Raw genomic sequence first — 25,316 nt, forward strand, 5'->3', positions numbered from 1 at the left:
TTGCTTGTCTTCAATATATTGGAACTGCAATTGCCTTTTGCATCCCAAGTCACCGACGACCTTTACCTTGGTTTGTCAGCTCAGTCCATCTGTTGTTTCTGTTCGTTCTGACTCTCTCTTCTTCTTCTCCTCTTCGCTCTTTCTTGACTTGTTCTCTTTCTTTTTTTTTTCATTTCTTACGCTTGATCTCTTTTTTGATCACCGCCCCCCCCCCCTTCCTCCGCGCGCAATGGATCCGATGGACGTCAAGCCGACGCCGCAGCAGCTCAAACGCGAGCCAATGTCATCGCGCGCCGTTGCATCGCTCATCACCATCCCAGCCGACGACGACGAGTCCAAGTCGCAGTCGCAGTCGCAATCGCAGTCGCAGTCCCGTCAGTCACAGGGACAGGGACAGGGAGCAGAGCAGGTCGTCTACGAGCCAAGTGGAGCCGACTTTGACCAGTCCGAGAGCACGCTGCCAGCCGCAGACCAGGCCGCAGACCCCATCGTCAAAGCGGTAAGCAAAGCAAATCGGGCTCACATGTGGCAAGAGCACAGCCAAGGACCAACGCTCGCGGTCTCCGTCCAACGCAGCCCGTCCATTGATGAAGAAGAAGCTTCTGCTCTGCTCTGCACGAGGCGCCCAAATGCACAAAGCAGATACAAGGCATACGAAAGGACCACTACAAGACCCGGTCATACAAAACAAGTCCCATGCAACATGGATCCTGACAATAAGAAAGCAGACCGAAACAATAATGAGACACCATCAACATTATCAGTTTCACTACTGCTTCAAACGATCGTCAAACCAACACACTCTCGTCAAATACGACAAACAAGCATGCACTCACTTGAATTGCTTGCTTACTTGCTACTTTATATGTTGTGCTCGTTGTGCTTTTGTCGCAGTTTGACGTCGTCCTCACACGCTCGCTGGATGGCACGCTGTACCTCGTCCAATTCCCACTTCGCTCGCCGCTCAACAACTTTGATCAGCAGCAGCCGCAAGTGCGGTTCAAGCCTCGAAACCAGAAGGTAGAGCGTCAAACCGACCACTTTGCTGCTTTAGACGTTCTTCCTGCAAACTCACTCCCGTTTCTTTATTTCCCACCTCCAATGATGTCAACAGCTCGAGTTTGTCTCGGCAATCGCTCGCGGACAGTACTACGACCCCAATCGTGGAAGTGCGCTGGCAAAATCCGCCAACGAGGGTGTCAAGCTCGCCCACGACGGTGTGCTGGCGGCGGGCGCGGCCGGTCCGTCTGCGGGTGCGACCGGCGGCGCTGCTGGTGGTCTGTCTGCGTCGGCTGCGGCTGCAGCCACTGTCTCGGCGCGTGCTGCCTTTGGAAGCGACACCGTCGCGGCTCATGCCGCGTTCACCACTTCGAGCTACACAACGACTGCCCAGCAGGTCGACACTGGCAAGGCGGAGGCCAAGCGCCCCTTCCCGTTCAACCAGATCGACCGCAGCATCCTCTCGTCGACCACTGTGCCCATTCGAGCGCACAACATGATTTGCTACACGCGCGGCGGGTCCATTTACACGCACCAGACATCCGGCATCTTGCAGATGCGACCCAATCTCGACTACATGGACATGGTTGTGGCTGCCGAAAAGGCCGAGATTGCCGAGACGGCCGCGGACGAAGATGGCAACGACGGGCTCTCGGCCGCCTCGAGTGCGGCAGGCGCAAGCGCAATGGACGCGGGCCAAGCCGCGGGCGACGAGGTTGTGCAGGTCAAGTTTGCCCGCAAAGAGTCAGAGAAGGCCCTGCAAGCTCGCAAGCGGTCGCACGCCTACTTGCAGGCGCAGCTCGAAGAGGAGAGCTGGAAGCCCATGACCTACTACAACACCACCAGCGATGTCGCCAGCTCCGCGTGGGACCGCTTTTTCGATGTTGCTGCCGACCCCGACAAGCTGCCATTGAGCGCGCTGCAACTGGAGACGCGCGACTACCTTGGACTGTTGAGTCCCGTGCATCAGCAAGGCACGCAGTTTTCGGCTGGCCCTGTCGCGCGCGGCGTGTCGAGCAACAGCTCGCTCTCCGACCGCGTCTTTTCCATTCTCGTCAATGCTCAGATTCTCTCCACCGACCAGCTCTTCGAGCTGCTTGGTGTGACGGACGAGCGTGCCATTATCGCTGCAGCAGAGCCATGCGCCGGCCTTGTTCGTGGCAATTGGATTGTCAAGAGCGACTTGCTTTTCAGCGGCCAAACGCACAGCGCCACGACCGACACCAGCGTCAAGCAGCTCATTCGTTGTCGCGACTGTGTCCTGCACTTGTTTACCACCAAGCGTGTTGTCACCCGCAAAGAGATTCTCGAGCTCGTCAAAATCCAGACAGAAGACTTGACCGAGATTCTCCACGGCATTGCTCAGCCGCGCCAGCACGAGGGATACTATTTGAAAAACCCAGACCAGGAGGACTTTATGAGTCGGTAAGTTGGAATGTTCGAGGTTTCTTCCAAATACTGGCTGCACGCATGTCCTGACCACCGTTTCGTCGTGCTACTTCCGATAACTTTCTGTAGTCATTCTCATTTGGTTTTCAAGCACATGCAAATGTGGGAAGCTTTGCGACACCAGTAAGCGCCCGAGTGGCATTGGAATTTCATCGATTTGGTTTTTTGTTTATTCTGTTCTCAACGTTTGTCCTCCCGCCTGTTGCCTCGACTCGATAGGAGCCAGCTCGGCAATGTCAAGCGCGACGAAGACAAGCCCGCCGTCAAGGAGGAAGTCTTGGCGCCGTACGCGCCCTTGGAACCGCCGTCCGGCAACAACATGAACGAGCAACTCAACTCGTTCATGACGGACGTGCTGAAGCATTACGGCGTTGTCACTCATAGTCTGATTGTTGAGGCATTGAATGCAGCGCGCAGCGGTAAGCAACGTGTTTGTCATTGTCGCGGCATTTTTGCTTTGCGATTATTGATCTTGTTTTGTTTGTGTGTGTGTTTTGCTGGTTGATGTTGTTGCTGATTGTCGCTTCCAGTCATGCCTGAAAAGAACTACTTGTCGCAAGTCAGTGAAAACGACCTTCGCCAGGCCCTTGTGCGGCACTGCGTGTCGTTTGGCTCGATGGGCAAGTTGGTCGCCAAGTCGAGTGGCGATCCCAAGCTGGATCGGGTAAGGGTCGTATTTCCTTTGTTTGTTCCCTTTGTTTGGTTGTAGTGTTTACATCTCACTGGAGCTCCCGTGCCTTTGGCCTGTTTTTTTTTTCAGTTCCGCGATGCATTCATTCGCTTTGCGGGTGACAAGACACAATTCAAGCGGTCCGACGCGCTCACGGCCATCAAACTGGCTGCTGGAGAAGATCCGCCGACGGCTGCGTACAACAAGATCACCAAGGAGTTTGCCTACAGCAAGGCCAACAGCTGGGTGTTGAAGACTGGCTCCCTGATGGACAGTGCGGCTCCATCCGCGCCATGAGTTGTGTTTTCTTTTGTTTGGCATGTTTTGCCTTGTTGCTCAAGCGAGTACACATTGTTCGTGCTTGTACTGCAATTTCACCATACAGCCATCTCGATGCTCGTCTCTCTTTGTTCGCCCCCCTCCCCCTTCTTCGTCATACTCTTTGTGCACTGCTGTATAAGTTGAGCGTTTTCCCGCCAAATTTCCACTTTCCATTTCTTTTTTTTTTCTTTTTTTTTTCGGTCCACTCTTTTTCTCTCCTCCCATTCCCTTCCTCCCTCCGGCGCTCCTCACCCTTTCCCCCCCCCCCCCACGCCAACCCCAACATGAGCTCAAAGCACCGCGGCGGTGGTGGCAATGCGCGTCGTGGTGGTCGCGGCGGCGGTCCTTCAGCTGCTGCTTCGACCGCTGCTGCTGCTGCTGCTGCTGCTTCACCGTCCTCATCATCGCAGGCCGTGCTCGCAACAGCAGCATCGCAGCAAGCCGCAGCAGCCGCAGCAGCAGCCGCAGCATCAGCATCAGCATCAGCGGGTGCCCCAGCGCCAGTCCCAGCAAGAGGCCCAGCATCAGCAGCATCAACATCAGCAGCAGGAGAGCAGTCCCATCGCACGGGCAGCCCAGCATCGTCGCACCACCATCAGCACCACCAGCATCAGCATCAGCACCAGCAGCACCAGCACCACCAGCATGGCAAGTCTGCTGCTGCAGCTGGGTCACCCCAGTCGGCGCCCCGTCGCGGCCAGCAGCACCAGGCACAGTCATCGCCATCCTCAGCATCAGCATCAGCATCGTCAGCAGCAGCATCATCAGCAGCAGCATCAGGTGGTGCTGGGTTTGGATTGCCGCCGTCGCCAGTCGCCAACCCAACCACAGCGAGCAGCTCGTCTGGCAAGAAGCCGCACCAGCAACGCCAGCAGCAGTTGCTCCAAGCGCAGCAACAGCAACAGCAGCAGCAACAGCAACAGCAACAGCAACAAGCTCAGCAGTACAACCATCACCATCAGCAGCACCATCCAAAGCCAAACGCTGCTGCCAACAATGGCCAAGGCGGACCCGTTCGAGCACCAAGCGCACCGCCCTCTGTGGGTGCACCACCGGGATCGTCAGGAGCATCAGGAGCATCAGGAGCATCAGGACCAGCTGGAGCGGCCATGTCTGCGCCGTTCAATCCTGCCGCTGGCTCACTCTCAAGCTCAAGCTCAAACGCAGGGTACATTGCATCCACCTCCACTCTGGCTTCAAACGCACCGGCGTTTGTACCGGCCGCGCACGCTGCTGCACAGCTCCACCACCAGCAGCAGCAGCACCAGCAGTTGCTGCACCACTCGCTGCAGAGTGAGCGATCCGCGTCCGTCCCGCCGCAGCTCAACGCCCCTGCATTCGTCCCCATGGGAGCAGCAGGCACCTCGTCCAGCAACAGCAATGCAGGCAGCGCCAACAACCTGAGCGCGAGCAGACACCCATCCCACCTGCAGCACCAGCTTCAACTCGGAAACCAGCAGCCAATCCAGTACGCCTCGTCCGCTTCCGCTTCCACCACCTCCTCCTCGTCGTCGGGAAAGCCTCCGAGCTCTATTGCATCCGGATCAACCCTCAACCTCGCCTCGGAGGTCTTCCACCCAAGCTCATCCTTGCCTGCGACCCAGGCCGAAGCCGCGTTTCAATTTGCTGCCTTGTCTTCAGCTGCTGCGTCGTCTGATGCAACGCCGACCGCTTACCAGTCACGAGAATCGCTCGGTGGAACCACCTACTTTTACTCGAATGACGGGTCATCCGATGGTGCATCCGGCAATCCCAACAACAACAGCAACAATGGCGGCGCTGGCGGGAACGGACCGAACGGCGGCGCGGCAGAAGTCACCTTTGTCGAGGCCCAACAAGCACTCTACCACCACTATCCGTCGCACATTTCCCACATTCCAAACATCCCCGAAGGCGCGCAGTCATTCTTCATGCCGGACGACCTCCGCTACGAGCTCATCATGCGCAGCATGGTCATCCTGGCCCAGCCCGACCCTGCCTCTCCGTTCGCTGCCTTCATCCCGCAGCAAATCGACAAGGACCGCTACCACACCATCTACCCGCTCGACGAGCAGCCCCTGACCCCTCAAGCCGTGGCAAATCGCTCGGCCGACTCGCGTCGCCTGTTTGGCTACCAAACGACCGTGTACAAGGGCATCCGAGACTCTGTGCCGTACTGCCTGCGACGCATCGAGGGCTTCCGCCTCACCAGCGACAAGCCCATGGCTGTTGTGAGGCAGTGGAAGCAGATTCGGCACAGCAGCATCGTGACCGTGCGAGACGCCTTCACCACCAAGGAGTTTGATGACCACTCGGTTGTGTTTGAGTACGACTTTCATCCGAACGCGGAAACGCTCGCCGCCAGGCATTTCTCGCCGCAGAGCGAAGCCTTGTCCGAGACCGTGTTTTGGAGCTACTTGATTCAGCTCACATCGGCCATTCGCACCGTGCATGCAGCAGGCCTCGCGTGCCGCGTGTTGGACGCAACCAAAGTGCTTGTGACAGGCCGCACTCGTCTCAAGATCAACTGCATGGGCATCATGGACATGATCACCTTTGACCCCACCAAGGGTGTTGGCAAACAGCATCCCTTCCTCCAGCACTACCAGCAGGAAGATCTCACCTCGCTCGGTCGGCTGTTGCTTGCTGTTTGCTGCCGCTCTGTCTCTGTGTTGGCCTCGCGCGAGTCCATCTCTCAAGGCTTGACCTATGTCAATCGAAATTACCATCAAGATGTTGCACAAGTCTTTGCGCACCTGCTTGGCGTCAACCGCAACCCCATTCGCAGCGTTTCCGAGCTCATGCCACTCATTGGCTCTCGATTTTTCACGGAACTGGAGTGCAGCGCAATGTAGGTCCTTTTTTTGCTTTGGCTTTTGGTCGTTTTTTTCTTGTCGATTTTCTTTCGGTTGTGTTTTTGGTTTTTGGTGTTCGACTGTCTTTGCTTTTTTTTTTTTGCTTTTTGTCTCAATTGGTAATGGTCTCATTTTGGATGCGTTGGGTGTGGCTGTTTTTTGACCCACAGGCAACACGAACTACTCGAAAACGAGCTTGCCAAAGAGCTGGAAAATGGCCGATTATTCCGTCTCATGGCGAAAATGTGCTTCATCAACGAGCGTGACGGGTAAGCGTGGTGGTCTGTCACTAGTTTGCACTGCTCACCAAAACTCACAACGCTACAATGTTGCACAACCACCTCAGCCTGCTCCTGGACACCTCTTGGTCTGAAACCGGCGATCGCTACCTGTTGAAGCTCTTCCGTGACTTTGTCTTCCACCAAGCTCTGGACACTGGCGAGCCTTGGATTGACCTTTCGCATGTCGTCCAGAGCTTGAACAAGGTGAGATTTTTTTGTTTTCTTGTGGTTTTTTTTTTTGTTTTTTTTTTGTTTGTTTTTTTTTTTCATTCACTTTGCGATTGGCATATTTGCTCACACCCTCCTCCACCTTGTGCCCTACTCCATGCGCGCTCTTGGCACTAACAGCTGGATGCAGGCTTCCCTGAAAAAATCGCGCTGTCTTCGCGTGACGAGCAGTCAATGCTGGTTGTGAGCTACAAGGATTTGAAGCGCTGCCTCGACACTGCCTTCCAAGAGCTGTTGGCTGCAACAAGTGCAGGTCGTTAGGCGCCAAACAACCTCGTTCCCCTTCCCCCAGCCCCCCCAAGTGCGCACAGATTGGGCGTGAGCCTATTTTGTGTGCGGTCTTGTTCTTGTTGTGCAATCTCTTTTTGTCTCTTTTTTCATCAATACGGAATAAATTACTTTTTGAACCATGAAACGTCTCGAATATTGTCGTAACAGGCATTCTATTGCATCTGAACAACTCTTGTGCAATGCCCGCCGACCGCACTACTTTGATCCAGACAAGCCAAACTGCGTGCGAGGCAAAATGTTGGCCGTGTGTCGAGGAACCGAGGAAGTGGAACCGCCCGCGCGTGTCCGACCAACCAAGCCCCCAGAAGCACTCGGATGCGTGGGCGTCGTCGTCGACCGCCCTTGGCCAGGAGCTCGAAATGCATTGTTGGGTGCTGGCATGTGGTACAAGCTCGTGATGCGCTCGTCCTCCGCGTCTGGAGCCGCATGAAGCAAAAAGGAGGAGGAGGAGGAGGAGGAGGAGGAGGGATCGTACATCCGTTTCGAGACGTGGACATCGGCAGGAACCACGTCCATTCGCATTGCCGATGCAGACGCCGAATTGGTGGTCTCGCGGAGCTGGCGCCGAATGGACTCTTGCTCCTCCTCGTGCGCAACGATTCTCTCGACCTCCATGTCCATGAGCGCGTTGAAGCTGACCGGGTCCGGGATCGCTGCAATACGCGCTTGGAGCGCCCCGAGGGTGGTGACGGCAAGCGCGCCACCGGGTTTGGTCGAAAACACTGACAGATCGGACACTTCGAGCACGGGAACTGCATGGCTCGACCCTGAAACGCGAACAAATCGCTGAACCAGTGCGTTTGAGATGGCCACGGTGGTGCCACGAGTCAGCTTGTCGCCCACACCCAGCCTGTCAAGGCCACCAGAGGTCTGGACCACAAACAGGCGCATGTGCTCCGATGCGTCGGCCAAAAACAAGCGATCGGGAATCACTGTCCGGCCAACAACGACGCCAACCGTGTCGACCTCAGAGCCAAGCGCAAGAGCCTCGATGCTCGAGCAATCGCAAAACTGCCTTGGCAGCATGGTTGCGCACTCTGGCACCGCTGGGAGCTCGGCATAGCGTGTGGATCGAATGGTGCCGACTTGAAGCGCGGCGCTGGCAAGCCCGTTGGAGCTGGATGCACCGCGGTAGGACGACGGGAGGAGCGAGTAGAATGCAACGTGCGCGCCTTCACGCAACAAATGCTCCAAGTCTTCGCTTGGTCTCCACACGGAAATCACCGTGGAGAGGGCAAACATTGCACTCTCAGATTCGCCAGCAGCCAGCAAGGCGCGCGCTCGTTGCGTGTCCATCACGCGGACCTTCATGAGCGAAGTGACGTCGCGTTTGGCGAGGATGCCGTTGGCGTCCAGTCCGGTGCCGAATTCGCCCATCCCGTGCTGAAGATCTTCCTCTTCATCCTTGTCAGCTTCATCATCGTGCTGTTCCTTGTTCGAGGCCAAAAGCTCATGCGATGCCAGCCGTTTTTCTTGCAGCTGCTCGACTTGGCGCGACAGCCGCTCTTCAAACAGCGTCAGCGCCCGTTCTTCCGCTCGTCGACTTCGAATGACCTTGCGCCCGTCTACAGTTTCGATAAAGACAGCCGGGTACTGGCGCAAAACCACAACATCGACGGCAGCAATCGCACCACCAGTCGGAGATGCGGTGCTCAGGGCGGTAAAGAACGGTGGTCGGCCTTGGTAGCCAAGGGATGCCCACCAACGAGCGCGCCGCGTCGCGTTTGCCGTCAGGCGCAAGCTCGTCTTTGCGGCGCCTGGTTCCAGCGGGCCAGCACCATCTCCGGGACCCACAAGCTCGGCGCTCGCAATAGCCAACTTGGTGCCAACAGCAATTTTGCCGCGCTGCACCAAAGCAGCAAGATCCCGATCGAGCTGTGCCTCAATGCTATACCACGAGTCTGTCAGTAGCACCTTGGCTGAGCAGCCCAAAGCAGCCGAAGAAGACTTGTGAGGGTTGCCGTTCGCAGTGGGAGCCGCAGCAGCTGGGCTGGCAGTTTCCGAACGCTGACTCTGATTGGGTTGGGGTGCGCCTCCAGGTCCGGAAAGAATCTCCGCAACGCAGAGCACCATGAATTTGGTCGGCACATCATCTCGCTCGTGAATTCGACGCAACGCAGAACGACGAGCGTGATTGACCTCGTACTCGTACCGTGCTCTCAGCTGCGTCATGACCCGCTGTGGCGTCAGGCATCTCTGGCGCGAGACGTGGTGCAGACGGGTGTCCTGGCTCGCGAGCTTCCAGACAATCCAGCGGAAATGGTTGGCAACCCACTCACCAGCGATCAGACTCAGCTTTACGCCAGGCACCTGACGCAGGGCAAGCTCAAATTCGGCTGCTCCAGCGCAACCATCCGTGCCAAGCTGCAGACTGACATTGTGGGTGGCGCCGCTTTCACCGCTGTACGCGGAAACGGTGAGCGGCAGAAATCCACCGGCAACGTCGGCAAGGTCCATATGCTCGGGGGCAGAAAAGCGGAATGTGCTTGCGTTGGCCGCAGTAATGGCCTTGGTTGGAGGAATTGGCGTCGGGTCCAGCATCCAGGCACGGAGGGGCGTTGGCTTTTGACCAGCAGGCAATGCTGGATGGAAGACGGCCGATTTTAACGCGAACGACGAGGCGCTCGGTAAGGAGCTCGCTCGGTTAGTCTTGTCGTGATGGCTGGTACTCGCGGTAGCAATGCGTGATTGCGCGGATGGATCGAGGAGGGGAGCAACAAAGCAATGCTTTTTGAACGCAGCCGAGGTCTCCACACCCTCCATCGCGCCAGCCACTCGCTTGTTTGCCAGACGCGTGTGCATCGACAGCGGCACGACCGTCGGCGACTGAGCCCGCGAAAGTTCCGGGGTAGAACTCGCGGATGTGCGTGCAGGCGGACGAAAAGGGCGCGAGCCGGAGGCCAGCAACGGCGAGGAGGCTGGTCCACCGCGATGGCTCGAAGGAGTCGGTGGCAGCGTTCTGCCACCAGTCACTGGCGTGGCCGGTGCTGTGGGCAGTTGCTGTTGATGCATCGCTGTCATCAGTGTTCGGTTTAGAATGGGAGTTTTAAACCCCGAAGTGTTTGGCGGAAGACCTCGGGATGCAGGAGGAGGAGGCGGCAGATCTGCAAGCTTTGGAGATGCAGGACGAGTATCGGAGCTGGACAGTTTGGCTCGAGCCCGCTCCAACGCTTCGGGCGCCACCGGCATTGGTCGGTTGGAAGCTGTCGAGAATCCTTCGAAACTTGCGGGCGACATTGGATTTGTCTGCACTGCATCCTGCTCTGCAAACATTGCACGAGCTTGGGCCAGGGCTTCTGAATCAATATGAACTGGCTTGTTTGATGCGGTGGTGAAGCCAGCGAACTTGACTGGAGCAGATGGTTGTGGTGCTTCGTCATGCTCGTCTTCTTCTGCCTCGTCAGCGTCGCCCATCATCGCTCGCGCGCGTGCCAAAGCTTGTGGATCGATGTGCACAGGTTTGTTCGATGCGGTGGTAAAGCCAGCGAACTTTGCAGGCGCAGGTGCATCCTCGTGCTCGTCTTCTTCTGCATCGTCAGCGTCGCCCATCATTGCCCTCGCGCGTGCCAAAGCCTGTGGATCAATGTGCACAGGCTTGTTTGACGCTGTGGTAAATCCGGTAAACTTGGGAACATGCCCTGAAGTCGCCGCCGAGCTGTCGGCAAGAGGACGGCCTGTTGCATCCTCGGACGAATCGGCAAACAAGGCACGAGCTCGCGCCAAGGCCTCGGGATTGATGTGCACCTGCTTGCCTGCCGCAGTAGAAAACCCCCCAAACGGCGGCATCGGTTCGACGGGACGCCGTTCAGGGTCGGAAAAGGTGGAATTGGGAGCTGCTTCCGATTCTGCCTCGTTCAGGTTCAGCTCAAGTCCCGGCTCGGCTGGAGCTGGCTCTTCAAAGTGCAGAACTCTGGTTGCGGTGGCAATTTCTTGCGAAAAGCTCCTTGGCAGCCCAGCAGCAGCAGCAGCAGCGGCAGCAGATCGTGATGATGCGTCGGGACTGGCAGCGGGAGCAGGAAAGAGAAGAGGTGGCATGGATACTGCAGGCATTGGGATGGTCGGGCCGGGAGACTGGAACTCGGCTCTCCACGCAAACTTGCCTGGTGTCAATTGGCGAACGTCTTCAAGCTGCTGCGCCGTTGGGAGATTCATGACTGTAAATTCGCTCGTCACGCTGAAGCTGCTGCGCGGAGAGGAGACTGGCGACGTGGACATGGGTACAGTAGCGATGGGAGGCTTCTCGGGAAAGAGCTCCCGAGCAAGCAGTCTGGACGGAGTGCCCGCGTAAGAGGCAGACGGAGTGACGGGAGCGGTCGATTCGAGCAACGACTGGGTCGGTTGATAGGAACCGGAAAGGAGCACAGTAGCATCAAGCGGCGATGCTCTGCTCACACTGACTGGAGCACGCAGAACATCCATGCGCAGTACTTGAGGAGTGATGATTGGCGAGGCTGAAAATGTCGGGTTGAGCCGATACTGCCCTCCGTCCATGTTGGCTCGATCAATGAGATCGCGCACAGCCAATGGCGTCACAAGATCAACGACAGTCGACGAGATACCGCCAGCATGGCCACCAGCACCGGCATTTGCGCGGCTGGGCTCGATTGGCGATTGCTCGAGAAAAGTGGATGAGATCGGGTGTGCATGAAAATCCGATGGATTGTCTCGCGATTGGTGTGACGGATCGAGCTGTTCATGTTGGTTCAACTTTGCTTGCTGAGCTTGCCCTCGCTTGGGTGGAGGAGCGTTGGCGCGCGGTGAAAAGAGCGACGAGGGTGATTTGTCGCCGTCCTGCACCATGAGAGCCGCTGCACGCCTCGAAGACGGAGGCGGTGAGCTGTAGTGTCCATATGGCACGGAAGGGATGGCAAACTCGACTGCTCGGGTGTAGGTGTGCTGGGCGGTCGCAGCAGGGCATGGGTTGTTGTTGGCTGGCAGTGCACACGGCGCCTCTTCGTCCACAGAGGGGCCAACGAGGACCATCACCGATGCATGCATGTCTGTAGCCAGGTTCTGCTGGCCGGGCGAGGGCGCGACGACGACGACAGGGGTCGGGTCGACCTGCAACTTGCCCGCCACATTGACAGGTTGAGCTTGATCGCTTGAGTGTCGAGCCGCGTGTCCTGCGATTTTGGGAGCCCAAAAAAGCGCCAATGTGGTGCGTTCAATGCAGAGTCGGTTCTCATCAGTTGTCGACAAACAACGCCACAAACAGTTGCAAAAGCCAAAGCAAAATCAAGGGCGCGCTTTTTGGTTGCAAGTTTTGAAACAGAGCTTTTGTTTCACTTTTTTTTTTTTTTTGCTTTGTTTGTTTCTCGTTGAGTGCTGTTCATTGTCATGCTCACCGTTTGCTGCTACGTGCGCTGAACCCACTTCGTCTTGCTGCTGCATCCGGTCGAGGCACTGCGCGGCGCGGAACAGCAGAGCAGTCCGCCGAGATGGCTGCGGCGCAGTTTTCGCGCCATTTTTTGCTTGGCTGTTGTTTTCGTCGTCGCCCTGGTCGCTGTGCGCCTGCTGTGCTCCCGACGCCTCTCCTCCGTGTTTGCTGTTGGCTGTGCCCGTGGCTGACTGCCGGGTGCTGCGGCGGCGGGGTCGGCGCATCCCCAGCGGCCGCAGCGTGTCAGAGCTGGCTGGCTTGCGGCCGCATTCACCCGCGCTGCTCACGACCACAGCCATCATTCGTGCTGAAAAAAAAAAAAAAAAAAGTGAGAGTGACCCCTTTCCCCAAAGAGCAATCGAAGTCATAGATGAATGACTGCTGAGACAGCAATCAAATCGGGGCTTTGCATGCTGAGAATTGAGAGGAACCTTCTTCGGATCCACTGAAAACAAACAGTCAAGTTGATTCTCGAGTTTTGGTTTTGCAACAGCTAGCAGCGTCGTCGCTTTGCAGCAAATATGCTTGTAAATATTCTTGCCATTCATTGTGGGTACAGAGCGGCACGTTTGTAGGGCTACAATGAGCCGATTCCGTGACTTTGCAAGATGGCAAAATGGAGCCAGCGGGAAGCGTGCGAGCCATCCCGCTTTCCGACGTTTTTGTGCTGCAAAGGGCTGAATTGGGTCATTTACTTGCATAATCGCATGCGTGTGTATCTGTAGCTGATTTATATAAATGCTAATTAGCAACCGATTTCGAAGGTCAAGCGCTCTTCGTGCAATGTGTTGCGAATCAGTGCAATTGCAAGTTGAAGGCTTTTTTTTTTTTTTTTTTTTTCGTTTTTCCCCGTGAAAGCGATCCGGCTTATGTTTTTTGCCATACCTGTGTGCATTGCATTCAATTGAATGTAGCACGAACTCAGATTGATTGTGCGTAGATTCAGAGTCGTCAATGCAAGTTCGGGCGTTCAAGTCAAACGCCTGAGATTGAATGTCTCTGTGCGCAACTTCCAGAGCACGAGACTTCGGTCAGCGTTATTCCAATAGAATAGTGCAGACCACAACCCACACAATCCTCGAGTTCAAGATCAGCGAACAGACCCGGTGCAACGTGCAGTAGCCGTAGATTGGGTCATTGTTTGATGCGTTTTTCCAATTCCCCCTTTGTGTTAGTATCAGTCCATGCGCCTTTGGTTTTTTCATTTTATTATGGTTGTTTTTGACTTGATTCTCGATTTGTCCACTCTTCCTTTTTTTTTTTGTTCCCCCATACAACAAATGTCCAAGTCGAGCGATGCTGTGCGTCACCATCGCGCTCTTCTCGTTCTCGTTGCTGCTTTCCCATTGTTGTCCATCTCACTGTCTCCTTCTTCCTGTCAACCCATGCTCCTCTCTCTCTCTCTCTCTCATCTTATCTCTCTCTCATCCTCTCTCTCTATCTCTATCTCTGGCTGTCCCTCTCTCGCTCTTCCGCTGCACGTCCTTGTGTGAATGAAGCGAGTCGGAGTTCCCCCAGTCTCTCTCTCTCTCTCTCTCTCTTTGCCCTCTTCTCCTCTTCCTCCTCCCCTCCCATTGCACCACGCTCTTCACTCTCTTCATCTCTCTCTCCATCTCTCTCTTTCTCCTTCCTTCCTTCCCCTCCTTCCTCCTTCCCTTCCCCTCGCTTTTTGACTCCACTCAACTTCCAACTCGTTTTGGATTTTTTATTTTATTCTTTAATCTCTACTTGTTCCCAACGCCTTACACGCAAACACTCAAACACTCGACTTTGACTTTTGACTCACCTCAATCTTACTCGATTTCTGTGTTTGAATCTTATGGTGGCCAGCCGCCGTCGTACGATGACATTGCCCGCGCGCCGCTGTACGACGATGTAGTCAGCAGCTCGCGCTCGGCCGCTCCTGCTGCGCACGGCGCTCACGGCGGTGGCAACGATGGCGTCGTCAACCTCGGCGCGCCACGACAGCCGTTCGGCTATGGATACCTGCCGGCCGGGGCTCAGCCAGGCGCTGGTCCTGCCTCTTCTTCAGCGCCAAGCGCAAGCGCGCCCATCTACTCGTCTCCCTCCGACGCGGCGGATGGTCCGATCTATGCCACACCTGCAAACCCAAACGCACTCTACGCGGCCGCTGCGCCTGACACGAGCTACGCCATGCCGCAGCAGTTTGCAAACAATCCGGCTGGGCTGTATGACAATCCGCCGCCGACAGGTGGTGCCGCCAGCTCGGCTCCAAGCGCGCCAGGATCGTATGACAACCCGCCGTCTCGACTGTCGGCCAAAGGCGCGCCAGAGGCATCCGCTCCGATCTACGACGTCCCCAACGAGAAGCAGCGCATTGTCAGCGCTGCCAACAACCAGGCCGGCCCACCGCCGTTCCAACCGCCGCAACCGCAAGCTCCAGTCGTCTCTGCGCGCTCGTCCTATGGCGGAGAGCCCGCTGCTGCCCAGCCCATGATGTCGCGACAGGGCTCGTCCTATGGTGGAGCGCCCCCGGGTCATGCAGCGAGTCCCGTTCCTGCAGCGGTCGTTCTCAACCGTCCCGTCCAGGGCATGTTCACTGCGCCGACGCTGACCATGCCAAACTTCCCTCCCACGCAAGGCCAGGAGCACACCCCGCTGCCTTCGCAACTGACGCGCGTCCCGGTCCTGATGAACTTGGAGGTGCCCGAAGGCCCCACCGCGTACGCCTCCACCATGCGCTGGCACATCTCGCCATCCTACGAGCGCCGAATGGCCGTGAAGACAGTCTCCTGCTCCAACATTCCGTCCAAGATTGGCGAAAAGCTTCCAAACACGTACGTTGTCATTACCCACGGCGGCCCCTTCTCCACTCCAGTGGAATCCGACGTCGTCAAGAAAAGCAACGTTGCGGCTTATGGCTTGAAAAACCCGCACTCCTTGTAAGTGATTGGTGCTGGAGGTTGCGGGGGGGATGGTGGCGGTGGTTGGATGGGCTCGTTGCTGGCAGCCAGGCGAGCTTGATTTTTTTTTGTCTGTTTCCTCTGATTTTTTTTTCATGTTCATCCACTTGTTCCCCTTTGGGTGGTTGCGACAGTATTGTGCCTGCTTCGGGCTACGCGCCATTCATCGTCTCATTGCGCTTGCGTCGCACCGTGCTCGGCGACGTCCAAATCGCAACCTTTACCCTTCCGGAGGCGCTGCAGTACGCGTCGGACGGCGCGTTGGTCGGCCCGCATTCCTTCCCAATGCAACTGGATCCCGCTTACAGCAGCAAGTGCGCTCCAGGCACACCACCACCGATCGTCAAGCTGACGTGGACGCTCACACCACCCGTACTGGGCTCGTTTGAGTTGAGCTTTGCACGCGTGCCTGGCGCTGCTCCCCGCTACCAGATTGTGGACAACAACAAGGCCGTCTTGTTCCAGCTGGTGCAAGGAAACGCTTCAAGCTCGTTCATTCTGCTGGACTTTTCAGGCGTTCCCATCTTGCAAATCTTCCGCCACTCGCTCATCATGATTGGCCAAAACGATAACATCCCCTTCGCGACCGTGCTTGCCATGAACTCTTCTCCGCTTGCCAACGTCACAAAGCTTGGCATCAACCCGCTCGATCACACAGGCCGTCCGTTGCCGTTTATTGCAGCCCGTCCGTCCTCTGCCCCGACGTTCAACATGGAGTTGACCCGTGTTAGCGTGAGTGTTTTTGCGAGTGTTTTTTGCGTTTCAGTTTTGGCATTGGTTTTTCTTTTTGCAACTCTCTTGCTCATCAACTTTCTCACACACTCAACTGTTGCTGCTCACAGAACCGAGACCTGGTGGCTCACTATGCTTACGGCGATGGCGCTCAAGGCCACATGAGTATCCGCCCCACCGAAGACGTGCCTTGCATCGTCGCCAGTATTTTGGCCTCGGCCGTTTTCCGATACGATACATCATACAATATTGGCAACTCTTATACCCTGTAATTGACATCCGTGTCTTGTTTCTTGCTCTCGTCGGACTCGGCAATCCGATTCGCTGTTTCTTTCAAAAGAAACGACTGTTTTTTGGTTTGGAAATTTTGTCTGGTCTATTTTGCTGCATTGCAAACGTGGCAGACAGATGATTTTGCTTTGTGTTTCATGTCACGTATACATTGTCTAATTGTTTGCTGTAGTGTACAAATGAATCTTTTACGTCTGATCGCTGCAAACACGTTTCAACAAAGGAGGCCATCCCCTCACTCACTCTGCCACCCAAACTGATGCATCGGCAGCATCTGACGGACCCTGGTCTTCCACGGTGATGCCAATCTGACCAATCTCGTCATCGACTGGCAACGGAGACGAAAGAGGCGTCGAGTAGCCCGCCTCCGCCAACATGGCAGCGGGGTTGCTCATCTGGGCATCCGCAAAGACCCCATCATCAATGGCGGCCATGGCTCGTTGCTGGTTTTCAAGGTGCTTGACGGAAGAAATGTGGTTGTCCCACCAGAATGCCGGCACGTGCGAGGCGCAAATGTCGCAAAGAATGGATTGGCTGACATCCTTTCCAGCGGCCTCGCCCTTGGCGCCACGCACCGTCTTGAGGCGCAGAGTTTCGGCGCGCACCCGAGAGACTTCCAAGTCCATCTGGCCCTCATCGAACATGGAAGGGTCGGAGTCTGCCGCCGAAGATGTTTGCTGCTGCTGCTGCTTGTTCACACTCGGCATCTGAAGGCTGGTGTGTGGATGATCGTCATCCTCGTCGTCACCGCCATTCACATCACTAGTCGTTGTCTTCTTGCGACCTTTCCTGCCGAGAGTGCCAAAGCCGCGGCGTTTCAGCGAGAGTGCATTCTCTTTCATGCGCTTGCTAAACCCAGCAGCTGATCGGATGTCGTGTTGGGCCGCGCTTCCTTGACGCCAGTACATGAGGGCAAATCCGATCGCAAAGGCGGTTGGGATGAGTGCAAGGTGCACAAGCGTGCCGACCATCAGCCCGGCATAGTTGTGCGTCACCACCAGAGAAAACAGATTCGTCCACAGCACCACGGCAGCCAGGCCGCACGCAAAGCAGCAAACTAGCGCGTTGTGGTAGATGGGAAATGCAAGCATGGCGAGAAGCACTGGCAGGGTGAGCAGGGACAGCATGATACTGACACCGTCGTCGCCCAGCGGCGAGGAAAGCACGGTTGTTGCAACGACCATCATTGCCTTGATGAATGCGTCCGTACGCGCCGTGGCGGCCGACTTGACGCTCATCCAGTGAATCTTGCGCAAATCAGGCCGGTCAAACCGCCAATTAAACCAAAAGTAGACGGCAACCTCCGAAAGGCTGCCTCCCACATACACCAGACGCATCATCATGGTCAAAAAGCCAATCAACGTAGCGACAGACACCGCAACGAGGGCTTGGTGGTAGCCGCTGCTCCAGCATTCGACAGAAGGCTCTCGCGTCAGCACAGACACCCCGGAAACATTGTCCGAGCATGCAAACACGTTGAGCAGGACTCGCAAGAACGGAATGTACATGAACGAGCTGACACCCCACACCAGTAACGAAGCAAAGCTCCACAGCTGGCCTTGCAGTGTGCGGAGTTGCGTGGCATAGGGATGCCAGCGATACGCCAGCATCATCAGGGCCACACACGACCAGACCAGCGCCACGGTGGAGAAAAAGTAAGCCGCGTACTTGACCGAGACAAAGTCACTGATTTCGAGCTGAAGCGGGATGGCAATGGTGTTGAAAACGTGACTGTTGGCCCACGGTAGAGTGACTGTGAAGGGCATCGACACGAGCTGGAAAAAGTTGACCAGCAGCAACGCAAACGCGACGAGCGCTGATGCTCGCGGAAGCGTCTCTTGCTGGAAGCGCTCCATCCGCGTCGAGTACACACGAATGAGGCGTCCTGGATGCTGCGCAATGGACCATTGTCGGATGGTGCCGTCGCGACCGCCCGTAAAGACCGCGTCCCCGCGTACCATGATGCGGTTGATAAAGTCCGTGTGACCGTCGTACTCCCACTCGAGCTTGCCCGTAGTCGTGCTCGAGCAGCGGATTCGAGCGTCCTTGCCTGCGTGGATGACGTGGCGACCATCCTCGGAAAGGCTCACGGCACGGACGCTGGCGTCGTAGCCACGAATAATGACGCGGCCTGCGTTGTTTGGAAAGGAGTTGGCCGACAACACGCGGACGGACTGATCGCGCGAGGCTGTGGCAATCAGGCCATTTCGAACATCCAGGTAGTTGATGGCATCCGTGTGCTCCCGACTCTTGCAAAGAAGCGCACCCGTCTTGACATTGTAGCTGGCCAGTCCACCAGCGCCATCGCCGCTGACAATGGTAAAGCTTTCGCTCTCACTGGTGGTGGCACTCGTACTCGTAGAAGTAGGCTGGTTCAGACAGATATAGTTGACAGATCCGACATGCGCTTCGGCAAGCGTGTGCAAGAGCTTGCCAGATTCAATCTCCCAGACCAGCAGCTTGCTGTCAGAGCAGCCAGCCACGACAAATCCATGGCCGTCGTTCGGCTGCGGCCCTTGCTGTTGCTGCTTGCTGTCGGTGGAGGAGCGAGGCAAGACTGCGAGGCAGTTGATGATGCCGCCGCCTCCAGAGTACACACGCAGCTTGGTTCCAGTGATAAAGTTCCACGATGTGACGGTCTTGTTGGTGGACCCGCAAAACACCAGGTGCGACTGCGGGAGCGGCCGGACGTCGTTGATCGAGTCAGAGTGTCTCAAGGTGTGCAGCAGCCCAAAGCGATTCAAGTCCCAGACATTCACAGTGGCGTCTGTCGAGCAGGACAGCAAGACGCCACGGTCGCGGCCGACATGGCGTGACAGCGAGGGACTGGCGAGGACGTGCGCGACGGTGGCCATCCCAGTGTCTGGCGGCACTGTCTGATGGGCGAGCGTCTGGAGGATGGACGCGGGAACATGGGTGTGGCGCACTTGGTAGACTTGCTGCGTGTGCGTCGTGAAGACGGCCAAACACTCGGCCGTCTCGACGTCCCACACGCGAATGGCCGTGTCGCGTGATCCAGAGAACAGCAGGCCTTGAACCTCCTCCAAGCACCACACAGAATTGACATGGTGGCCGGCAACAATGTGGCGACCGTCGTCCTCCGGATTTGACTCTTTCTTTGCGGGCGCTGCAGAAGAATTGTCCGTCGAAGAGTCCAAGCCGTCGTCGTTGCGGCAACATAGAATTCTAGGGAGACACCCGGACGAGCCTTTTTGCGGCTTTGATGGCCCCGTGATGCCGGCAAGGATGATGGTGTCGAAAGCGCGCTTGAGGTTTTGCTGCGTCAACGAGGAGAATTCAATGAATGGCGCGCCGTGGAGCTCGACCTTGGCGTAGTGTTCGCCCTGTCAAGCACAGTACATTTGGAAAAAAAATGCTGAGTTACACGCACAATCACATGTTTTGAAGGGTTGCTGTTTCAGTGTGGTGCACACAACCAACAACTCTCACCTCGAGCGGCTGGACTTGGCGGTGCGAGGAGGCCAAGTCGAGCTTTGTTCCCACCAGCACAACGGGGACTCCAGGACAGTGATGGTGAATCTCTGCGCGCCACTTCTCCAGGTTGGCAAAAGAGTGGCGACTGATGATTGAGTACGCGAGGACAAACACGTCCGTTCCCGGGTAGCTCAGCGGGCGCAATCGGTCGTAGTCCTCCTGTCCAGCCGTATCCCACAATCCGAGATTGACCGGCATCTGAATTTTGATTCACAGCAATAATATTCGGCATGCGAACGGTCAGAGTGAGATTCTTTTCGGAATTGCTGAGTGAGTGAGTGAGTGAGTGGGTTTCAGATTGAGACGACGCGCTCTTCTTCTCCGCTCGCGTCCATTGATGCAAGTGGTTGGTGCTGCTTGAAGCGAATGCGGTGAGATACAGAGAACAAAGGGTCATCCCGAGAGCGAGCGGCAGTGCTGGAACCGCAAGCCAGATCACCGCGTCATTCCTCATCGCTTCCATCGCTGGACAGCCAGTGCCCCAGCCACCCAACGGCTTGATGGTGAAATGACGATCGCTTCGAGTGGCATTGCTCGACCTGGGGGAGAGGGGTTGTTCATCCGAGCCACAGAATGCACAGAATGAGGGATCAGCTTACATTCTCAACCATCACATTCGCGCTGTAGTTGTCAAAGACCTGTATTTGATGTTGTTGAGCGCACAGTGAGCGACAATCAAGTGTGGCTTGATATTAAGAAGGGGGGGGTTTGTACGGACCGTGGGGATGTACTCGCCGGGGAAGGCGTTCGTCGTGTATGCAATCAGCATGCACGTCTTGCCGACAGCGCCATCGCCAATCACCACGCACTTGATGCTCTGCATGCGAGTGAATTGGCAAATAAAAGAACTGCACTCTCAAACAAGTTCAACGAGAGAGAAAGAGAGAGTATTGAAATAGTGAGTGGTCGATTACTAAATACGGGTGCTGGATGGGCTATTCTTGGGTTGATGTTGCGATCTGCACGACTCGAACAGCAAGGTGGATTAGGCGCACCAGGAGGAGTAGCAGTGCACGATTGAAAGAAGCGAACGAAGTCAGCGAACGGAGTGAATGAAATGGCCGAGAATCAGCCGACAGCAACATCTTCCCTCCGTTACACGATCACGAGCAACACCAAACTAAAGATGGCTACAAGTAACACCACAAAAGTCACACACTGCACGCTCATCAACCCTCTGGATCGATTAGAGACGTGTAATCAATATCACTAACAACAAAAACGCGGACAATCAAAATAGAAAGCATCACCACAGACTTGGCTTCAAAGGGAAAAACCCTCACTGCCAAAAGAAACAAAACAACCGACTTCACAAAGCAAGCATCAACGATTACATGCCAGAGAAGAATCGCTGGGCGTCTCGCGAGGCTTGTTGTTGCTGCTTCTTCTTTTTGCCATTGTTTTGCTTTTGTTGTGCGCGCGACTTTTGCAGGCGCCCGTGTGAGCTTGAGGCGCCAGTGTCCATATCCATGGCATCATCATCATCATCGTCGTCGTCATCGTCATCGTCACTATCCATATCGTCGTCATCGCCATCATCGTCTTCGTCCGCCCACTCGTCTTCGTCAGCGTTCTCGTCGTCGTCGTTGTCCATGGCGTCCACTCCGGCGCCACTGGCCATGGCGTCTTCCGCAAGATCAGGCAGCTCGCCTTCCTCCTCTTCTGCGTAAAAGTCCTCAATGTTCCAGAACTTGACGCGCTGGTCGTGCGAGCAGCTTCCAATCAGCTTGCTGTCGCGGGACTTTCGAATGCGCTCGACGGGGAAGTCGGGGTGCTCGCCCAAGACACCGAGGAGTTTGTTTGGTTGGATGTTTACGACTCTGGTTGGGCGAGAAAAAAGAGAATCAGAGAAAGCATCGGGAGTTTCGTGAGTTCCGACGTCGCAAGACAACGCAGTTAGAACTGACTCGCCAACAGACCGAACGATCCTTACCGAATCAAACCGTCAGACGACGCAGTGGCAACAATATCTTCGGTAATCTTGACAATGCTGTCAATGGAGTCTGGGTGACCGGGGAAGCGGTCGCTAATGTCTGCAAATTCGTCCCATGTGAAAATGTCGAGAATGCCGCCTTGGGAGCCGCAGACGACCTTGCGATTGTTCTGGCAGATGGTAATGGAGAGATGACGACGAGAGTGGTGAGTAAACGTGCAGCAACCGTCATCAGTGTATTCTTGCGGACACTCACCTTGAGCGTCACAGCGGACAGCAACTCGTCCTCTTGGTTTTCCGAGCGAGCCAAGAGACCCTTCTTGCGGAGGCTAAACACTGAAAGCGTGCCATCGCCGCTGTGAAAGAGACGCGCCAAAAACGCAGAGTTGACAGAAGGAGAGGCATTAGCAAGAGTTGTGGAGTTGTGTTGCGAAAAACAACAGAAAAAAACCAAAGATTCTGCAGCTGCATACCTGGGTGCCAAGATACACCGCTTGCCAGGCACGTACGACAGCTCTGAGATGAAATCTTCATTCTCTTTGAATTGGAAGATGCTCTTTGCCTGTCGGGTGTCCCAGATCTTGACTGCGCCGCCGTCATCCCCCGTTGCGAGCATGCACTCTTCGAACGCAATCAGCGTGTTGATCTTTTCCCTGTGTGGGGAGAATGGAGAGAGTGATGAGAGTGAGCGCTTTGCGAGCATTTCATCCTGCCTCAAGCCGACTCCCCTTCTTGTTTTGGTTTTGTTTGATTTACTCGTGAGCCTTGTCGATGGCTGCCAGGATGACGCCCGTGTTCATGTCCACCGCCTGGATTGATTTGTCACCCGAGCCGGTATAAAGCACTATTGGTTGAAAGAATCGAGCGCAAGTGAGCCATGTAAGCTTGTGAATTGCATCTTGCAAAACCCCCGCTCGTTCAGCGACCATCGCTGTATGTCATGCCATTGTATGCCATGCCATTGTATCATTGTCAGCGAGTCGTTTGGCTTTACCATTGCCGTCAGCAGAGAAGGCGAGCGCGCGACAAGCTTTGCGGTGGTGCGTCAGATCGAGCAGCGCCTGGTTTCCATCCAGCGAGTACTGGTAACTAACACATAGAGGCAATCAGATCGAGTGAGTATGAGTTTGAGTGAAGGTGGAGAGGGGCCATGTGTGAGGAGTGAGTGCTCGAGATTGACCATCGCCGAGTGACAGCGCTAGTAATCACACTGAATACACACACATGCAGCAATGGAGCAGCGTGTTGACAGTGAGAGTGAGAGTGAGAGTGAGAGTGAGAGTGAGAGTGAGGGGGAGCAGAACGCCAATGGACGGCCAGCCAACACAGCCACATGGCCAAGTGCATTTGACCTCCGATTGCCAGTCCAGCCCTCAGTCACAGTCACACTCCCAGTCACACACTCACATACACTCACACTCACGCACACACGCACACCAGCTCATCCGATGCCATGTTCGGCTGATCATTGGGCCAGGTCCAATCTCGCTCCACTCACTCACTTCCCCCCAAGACCACCAACCAACCACCAACCAACCAACCACCGGACTTCATCATCTTGCAAACCAAGTCCAACACGTACATGCCGATGCGGCCGTTGATGAGACCGACTGCCACGACGTCGAGCGCCGGGTGGAAGGCGAGCTCAAAGACCTGGTCCTCGAGCACCAGATCGCTCGGTGCGCGCACGTCGCCGTCGTCAGCCATGATAATGATGTTTTGGGACAAAAGTGAAGAGTGTGTGTGAGTGTATGAGTTGTGGACCTGGGATTGATTGGTACAGTGTTCGGCAATGGTGATGGAACACTCGTGCGGAAAGATTGAACGAGTGGACTTTGGTATTGAACACACATGTTTTGAACATTTCTTAATCGACATTGCTGCAATCGGTTTTGAACAATGTGAGCATTGGACAAAGTTGATCCGGACAAAAATGCAAATAACTTTGAACAGCACCCGTTGAACAGCCGCTTTTGAACAACAAGGTCCGAACGACACTGCGACATTGAAAAAACCGTGACTCGCGATTGGACAAAGAGTTTTTCACAATGAACACTGCACTCTAAATAATGAACGCTGCCTACTTTGGCACCTGAACAGTCCTGCATTCGCCAACGAGTGATGCCCGTACACGCCAACGACGACCAGGAGATTGCCCAAGCTACCCCTCGCAAGCGCCAGCGCATGTCCCTGGACTTGCGCAGGCAGATTGTTGCATTGCGCGACGAGGACTTGTGCACCTTTCGCGAGATTACAGACTATCTTGATGTCCCGGTCGCAACCGCGCACAATGTGTGCACCAAGTTTCGCGAGACTGGTATCATAGAGCCTCGTGCCTCCAAGCCACCCAATCGGACAGTCGTGACGAGGGAAATGGAGGAATTCCTGGCGGAAGAAATCGACAAGGACTGCGCCGTGACCAACGGCATGCTGGCCGACAAGTTGCACGAGTCTTCTTTTTTGTGGTGTTTTGCGACTCCACGAAATTGAAGGGTGTTTTACCACCGGCGCGTCATGAGACTCGACGCTGCCCGGCACACATCTCTCCAGAGTCGGGAATCAATGTGTGGCTCACGGTCGAGCTGGTCCCTCACCCGAAAACTCCGCTGGTGTGCCTCAACTGATCAAGAAGCGATCGAAAGTCGACTCAAGCAGCCGCGTGGAGATCTCGTATTTCCACGTGGCAACCCACGAACCAAGAAACCCTTGCCTGCGCTCAGAGCGCGCAGCAACCGAAGATTACGTTTACGACGACAAAATGGACAGGCATCCCTGTGGTGCCAACCCCGCTCATCGGCCGCAAGGCTGACTGGGGTGCAAGCGAATGGAAGGAACGAGCGCCGACCATCACTCTCAAGTTTACCGCCTAGTGCCCGCCGACCGCGCCAGCTCGCAAGCTTTAGTCGATCGGGTACAAGCATAGCCTCATGGGTAGCGAGCGCTCATGTGAAGTCATTTCCAGAGTCAATCTGGCTGCAGATGTTTGGTAGGAATCTCGTACGCCAAGATAGCGGCGCGATCCATCGAGCTTTTGTTATTTGAAGTTATGACGGTGTGAGTACTGTAACTATTACGGTGTTAAAGCTGTAGTTTTACGAAATACACATCGGTTTGAAAAAAAAAAAAAAAAAACAAGTTGCACGAGAAGTTTGATGTGAAAGTCAACGCGACGACAATCGGTCGTCATGTCAAGCGCATGGGCATTGATTTCAAGATGATCTATGAGCAGGTCACTCGCAAAAACTCGATGGCGGTCAAAATGAAGCGCCAAGAGTGGTTTCAGGACTTGACCAATGCGAACATTCCCCAATCGCGCATCTTCTACGTCGATGAGTGTGGCTTCAACATTAACATGCATAAGCGCGCGATCAAGAACGTCGATTCCATTCGTGCTCCGAACTGGACACTGATTTGTGTGATTGGCAATACGGGTGTTGTGCACTACGACATCCACCACGGCCCTGTCAACCAGCATGTATTCCAACGGACGA

At 55.6% G+C, this 25,316-nt stretch overlaps 7 protein-coding genes across 7 annotated transcripts in view; 4 read left to right on the forward strand and 3 right to left on the reverse strand.

The window, feature by feature from the left end:
* The first annotated feature begins 91 nt into the window (after nucleotides 1–91).
* Nucleotides 92–3,574, forward strand: CAOG_04960 (hypothetical protein). The gene is made up of 7 exons (XM_004346595.2): nucleotides 92–499; nucleotides 895–1,020; nucleotides 1,115–2,424; nucleotides 2,518–2,571; nucleotides 2,668–2,867; nucleotides 2,979–3,112; nucleotides 3,209–3,574. Exons 1-7 carry the CDS (start codon nucleotides 230–232, stop codon nucleotides 3,413–3,415), a joined length of 2,301 nt encoding a protein of 766 aa, XP_004346645.1. The 5' UTR covers nucleotides 92–229; the 3' UTR covers nucleotides 3,416–3,574.
* A 144-nt stretch (nucleotides 3,575–3,718) lies between these two features.
* CAOG_04961 (PAB-dependent poly(A)-specific ribonuclease subunit 3) lies at nucleotides 3,719–7,192 on the forward strand. Its single transcript, XM_004346596.2, has 4 exons — nucleotides 3,719–6,269; nucleotides 6,444–6,542; nucleotides 6,620–6,758; nucleotides 6,903–7,192. Exons 1-4 carry the CDS (start codon nucleotides 3,724–3,726, stop codon nucleotides 7,041–7,043), a joined length of 2,925 nt encoding a protein of 974 aa, XP_004346646.1. The 5' UTR covers nucleotides 3,719–3,723; the 3' UTR covers nucleotides 7,044–7,192.
* Nucleotide 7,193: 1 nt separating this feature from the next.
* Nucleotides 7,194–12,765, reverse strand: CAOG_04962 (hypothetical protein). Its single transcript, XM_004346597.2, has 2 exons — nucleotides 12,419–12,765; nucleotides 7,194–12,196 (listed from the first exon to the last, which is right to left on the reverse strand). The coding sequence occupies exons 1-2, from the start codon at nucleotides 12,750–12,752 to the stop codon at nucleotides 7,269–7,271; spliced, it is 5,262 nt and encodes a 1,753-aa protein (XP_004346647.2). The 5' UTR covers nucleotides 12,753–12,765; the 3' UTR covers nucleotides 7,194–7,268.
* A 904-nt stretch (nucleotides 12,766–13,669) lies between these two features.
* Nucleotides 13,670–16,595, forward strand: CAOG_04963 (hypothetical protein). The gene is made up of 4 exons (XM_004346598.2): nucleotides 13,670–13,751; nucleotides 14,281–15,353; nucleotides 15,509–16,106; nucleotides 16,217–16,595. The coding sequence occupies exons 1-4, from the start codon at nucleotides 13,731–13,733 to the stop codon at nucleotides 16,376–16,378; spliced, it is 1,854 nt and encodes a 617-aa protein (XP_004346648.1). The 5' UTR covers nucleotides 13,670–13,730; the 3' UTR covers nucleotides 16,379–16,595.
* Nucleotides 16,545–20,824, reverse strand: CAOG_04964 (Rac1 protein). The gene is made up of 4 exons (XM_004346599.2): nucleotides 20,611–20,824; nucleotides 20,492–20,530; nucleotides 19,848–20,090; nucleotides 16,545–19,741 (listed from the first exon to the last, which is right to left on the reverse strand). The coding sequence occupies exons 1-4, from the start codon at nucleotides 20,713–20,715 to the stop codon at nucleotides 16,637–16,639; spliced, it is 3,492 nt and encodes a 1,163-aa protein (XP_004346649.1). The 5' UTR covers nucleotides 20,716–20,824; the 3' UTR covers nucleotides 16,545–16,636.
* A 231-nt stretch (nucleotides 20,825–21,055) lies between these two features.
* CAOG_04965 (transducin family protein/WD-40 repeat family protein) lies at nucleotides 21,056–23,643 on the reverse strand. The gene is made up of 7 exons (XM_004346600.2): nucleotides 23,408–23,643; nucleotides 22,820–22,914; nucleotides 22,582–22,669; nucleotides 22,299–22,478; nucleotides 22,082–22,181; nucleotides 21,826–21,995; nucleotides 21,056–21,712 (listed from the first exon to the last, which is right to left on the reverse strand). The coding sequence occupies exons 1-7, from the start codon at nucleotides 23,530–23,532 to the stop codon at nucleotides 21,223–21,225; spliced, it is 1,248 nt and encodes a 415-aa protein (XP_004346650.1). The 5' UTR covers nucleotides 23,533–23,643; the 3' UTR covers nucleotides 21,056–21,222.
* A 303-nt stretch (nucleotides 23,644–23,946) lies between these two features.
* The window catches only part of CAOG_08845 (hypothetical protein), a gene marked incomplete at both ends in the record, with an annotated part of 2,630 nt that continues 1,260 nt past the window's right edge, over nucleotides 23,947–25,316 (forward strand). The window contains 3 exons of the mRNA XM_011272197.1: nucleotides 23,947–24,266; nucleotides 24,805–24,877; nucleotides 24,962–25,300. Of these exons, the coding sequence (XP_011270499.1) occupies nucleotides 23,947–24,266; nucleotides 24,805–24,877; nucleotides 24,962–25,300 (732 nt within the window). The remainder of the gene's footprint in view (nucleotides 24,267–24,804; nucleotides 24,878–24,961; nucleotides 25,301–25,316) is intronic.

This window comes from Capsaspora owczarzaki, assembly GCF_000151315.2.
Source record: "Capsaspora owczarzaki ATCC 30864 unplaced genomic scaffold supercont2.8, whole genome shotgun sequence".
Classification (NCBI taxonomy): Eukaryota; class Filasterea; order Ministeriida; family Capsasporidae; genus Capsaspora; species Capsaspora owczarzaki.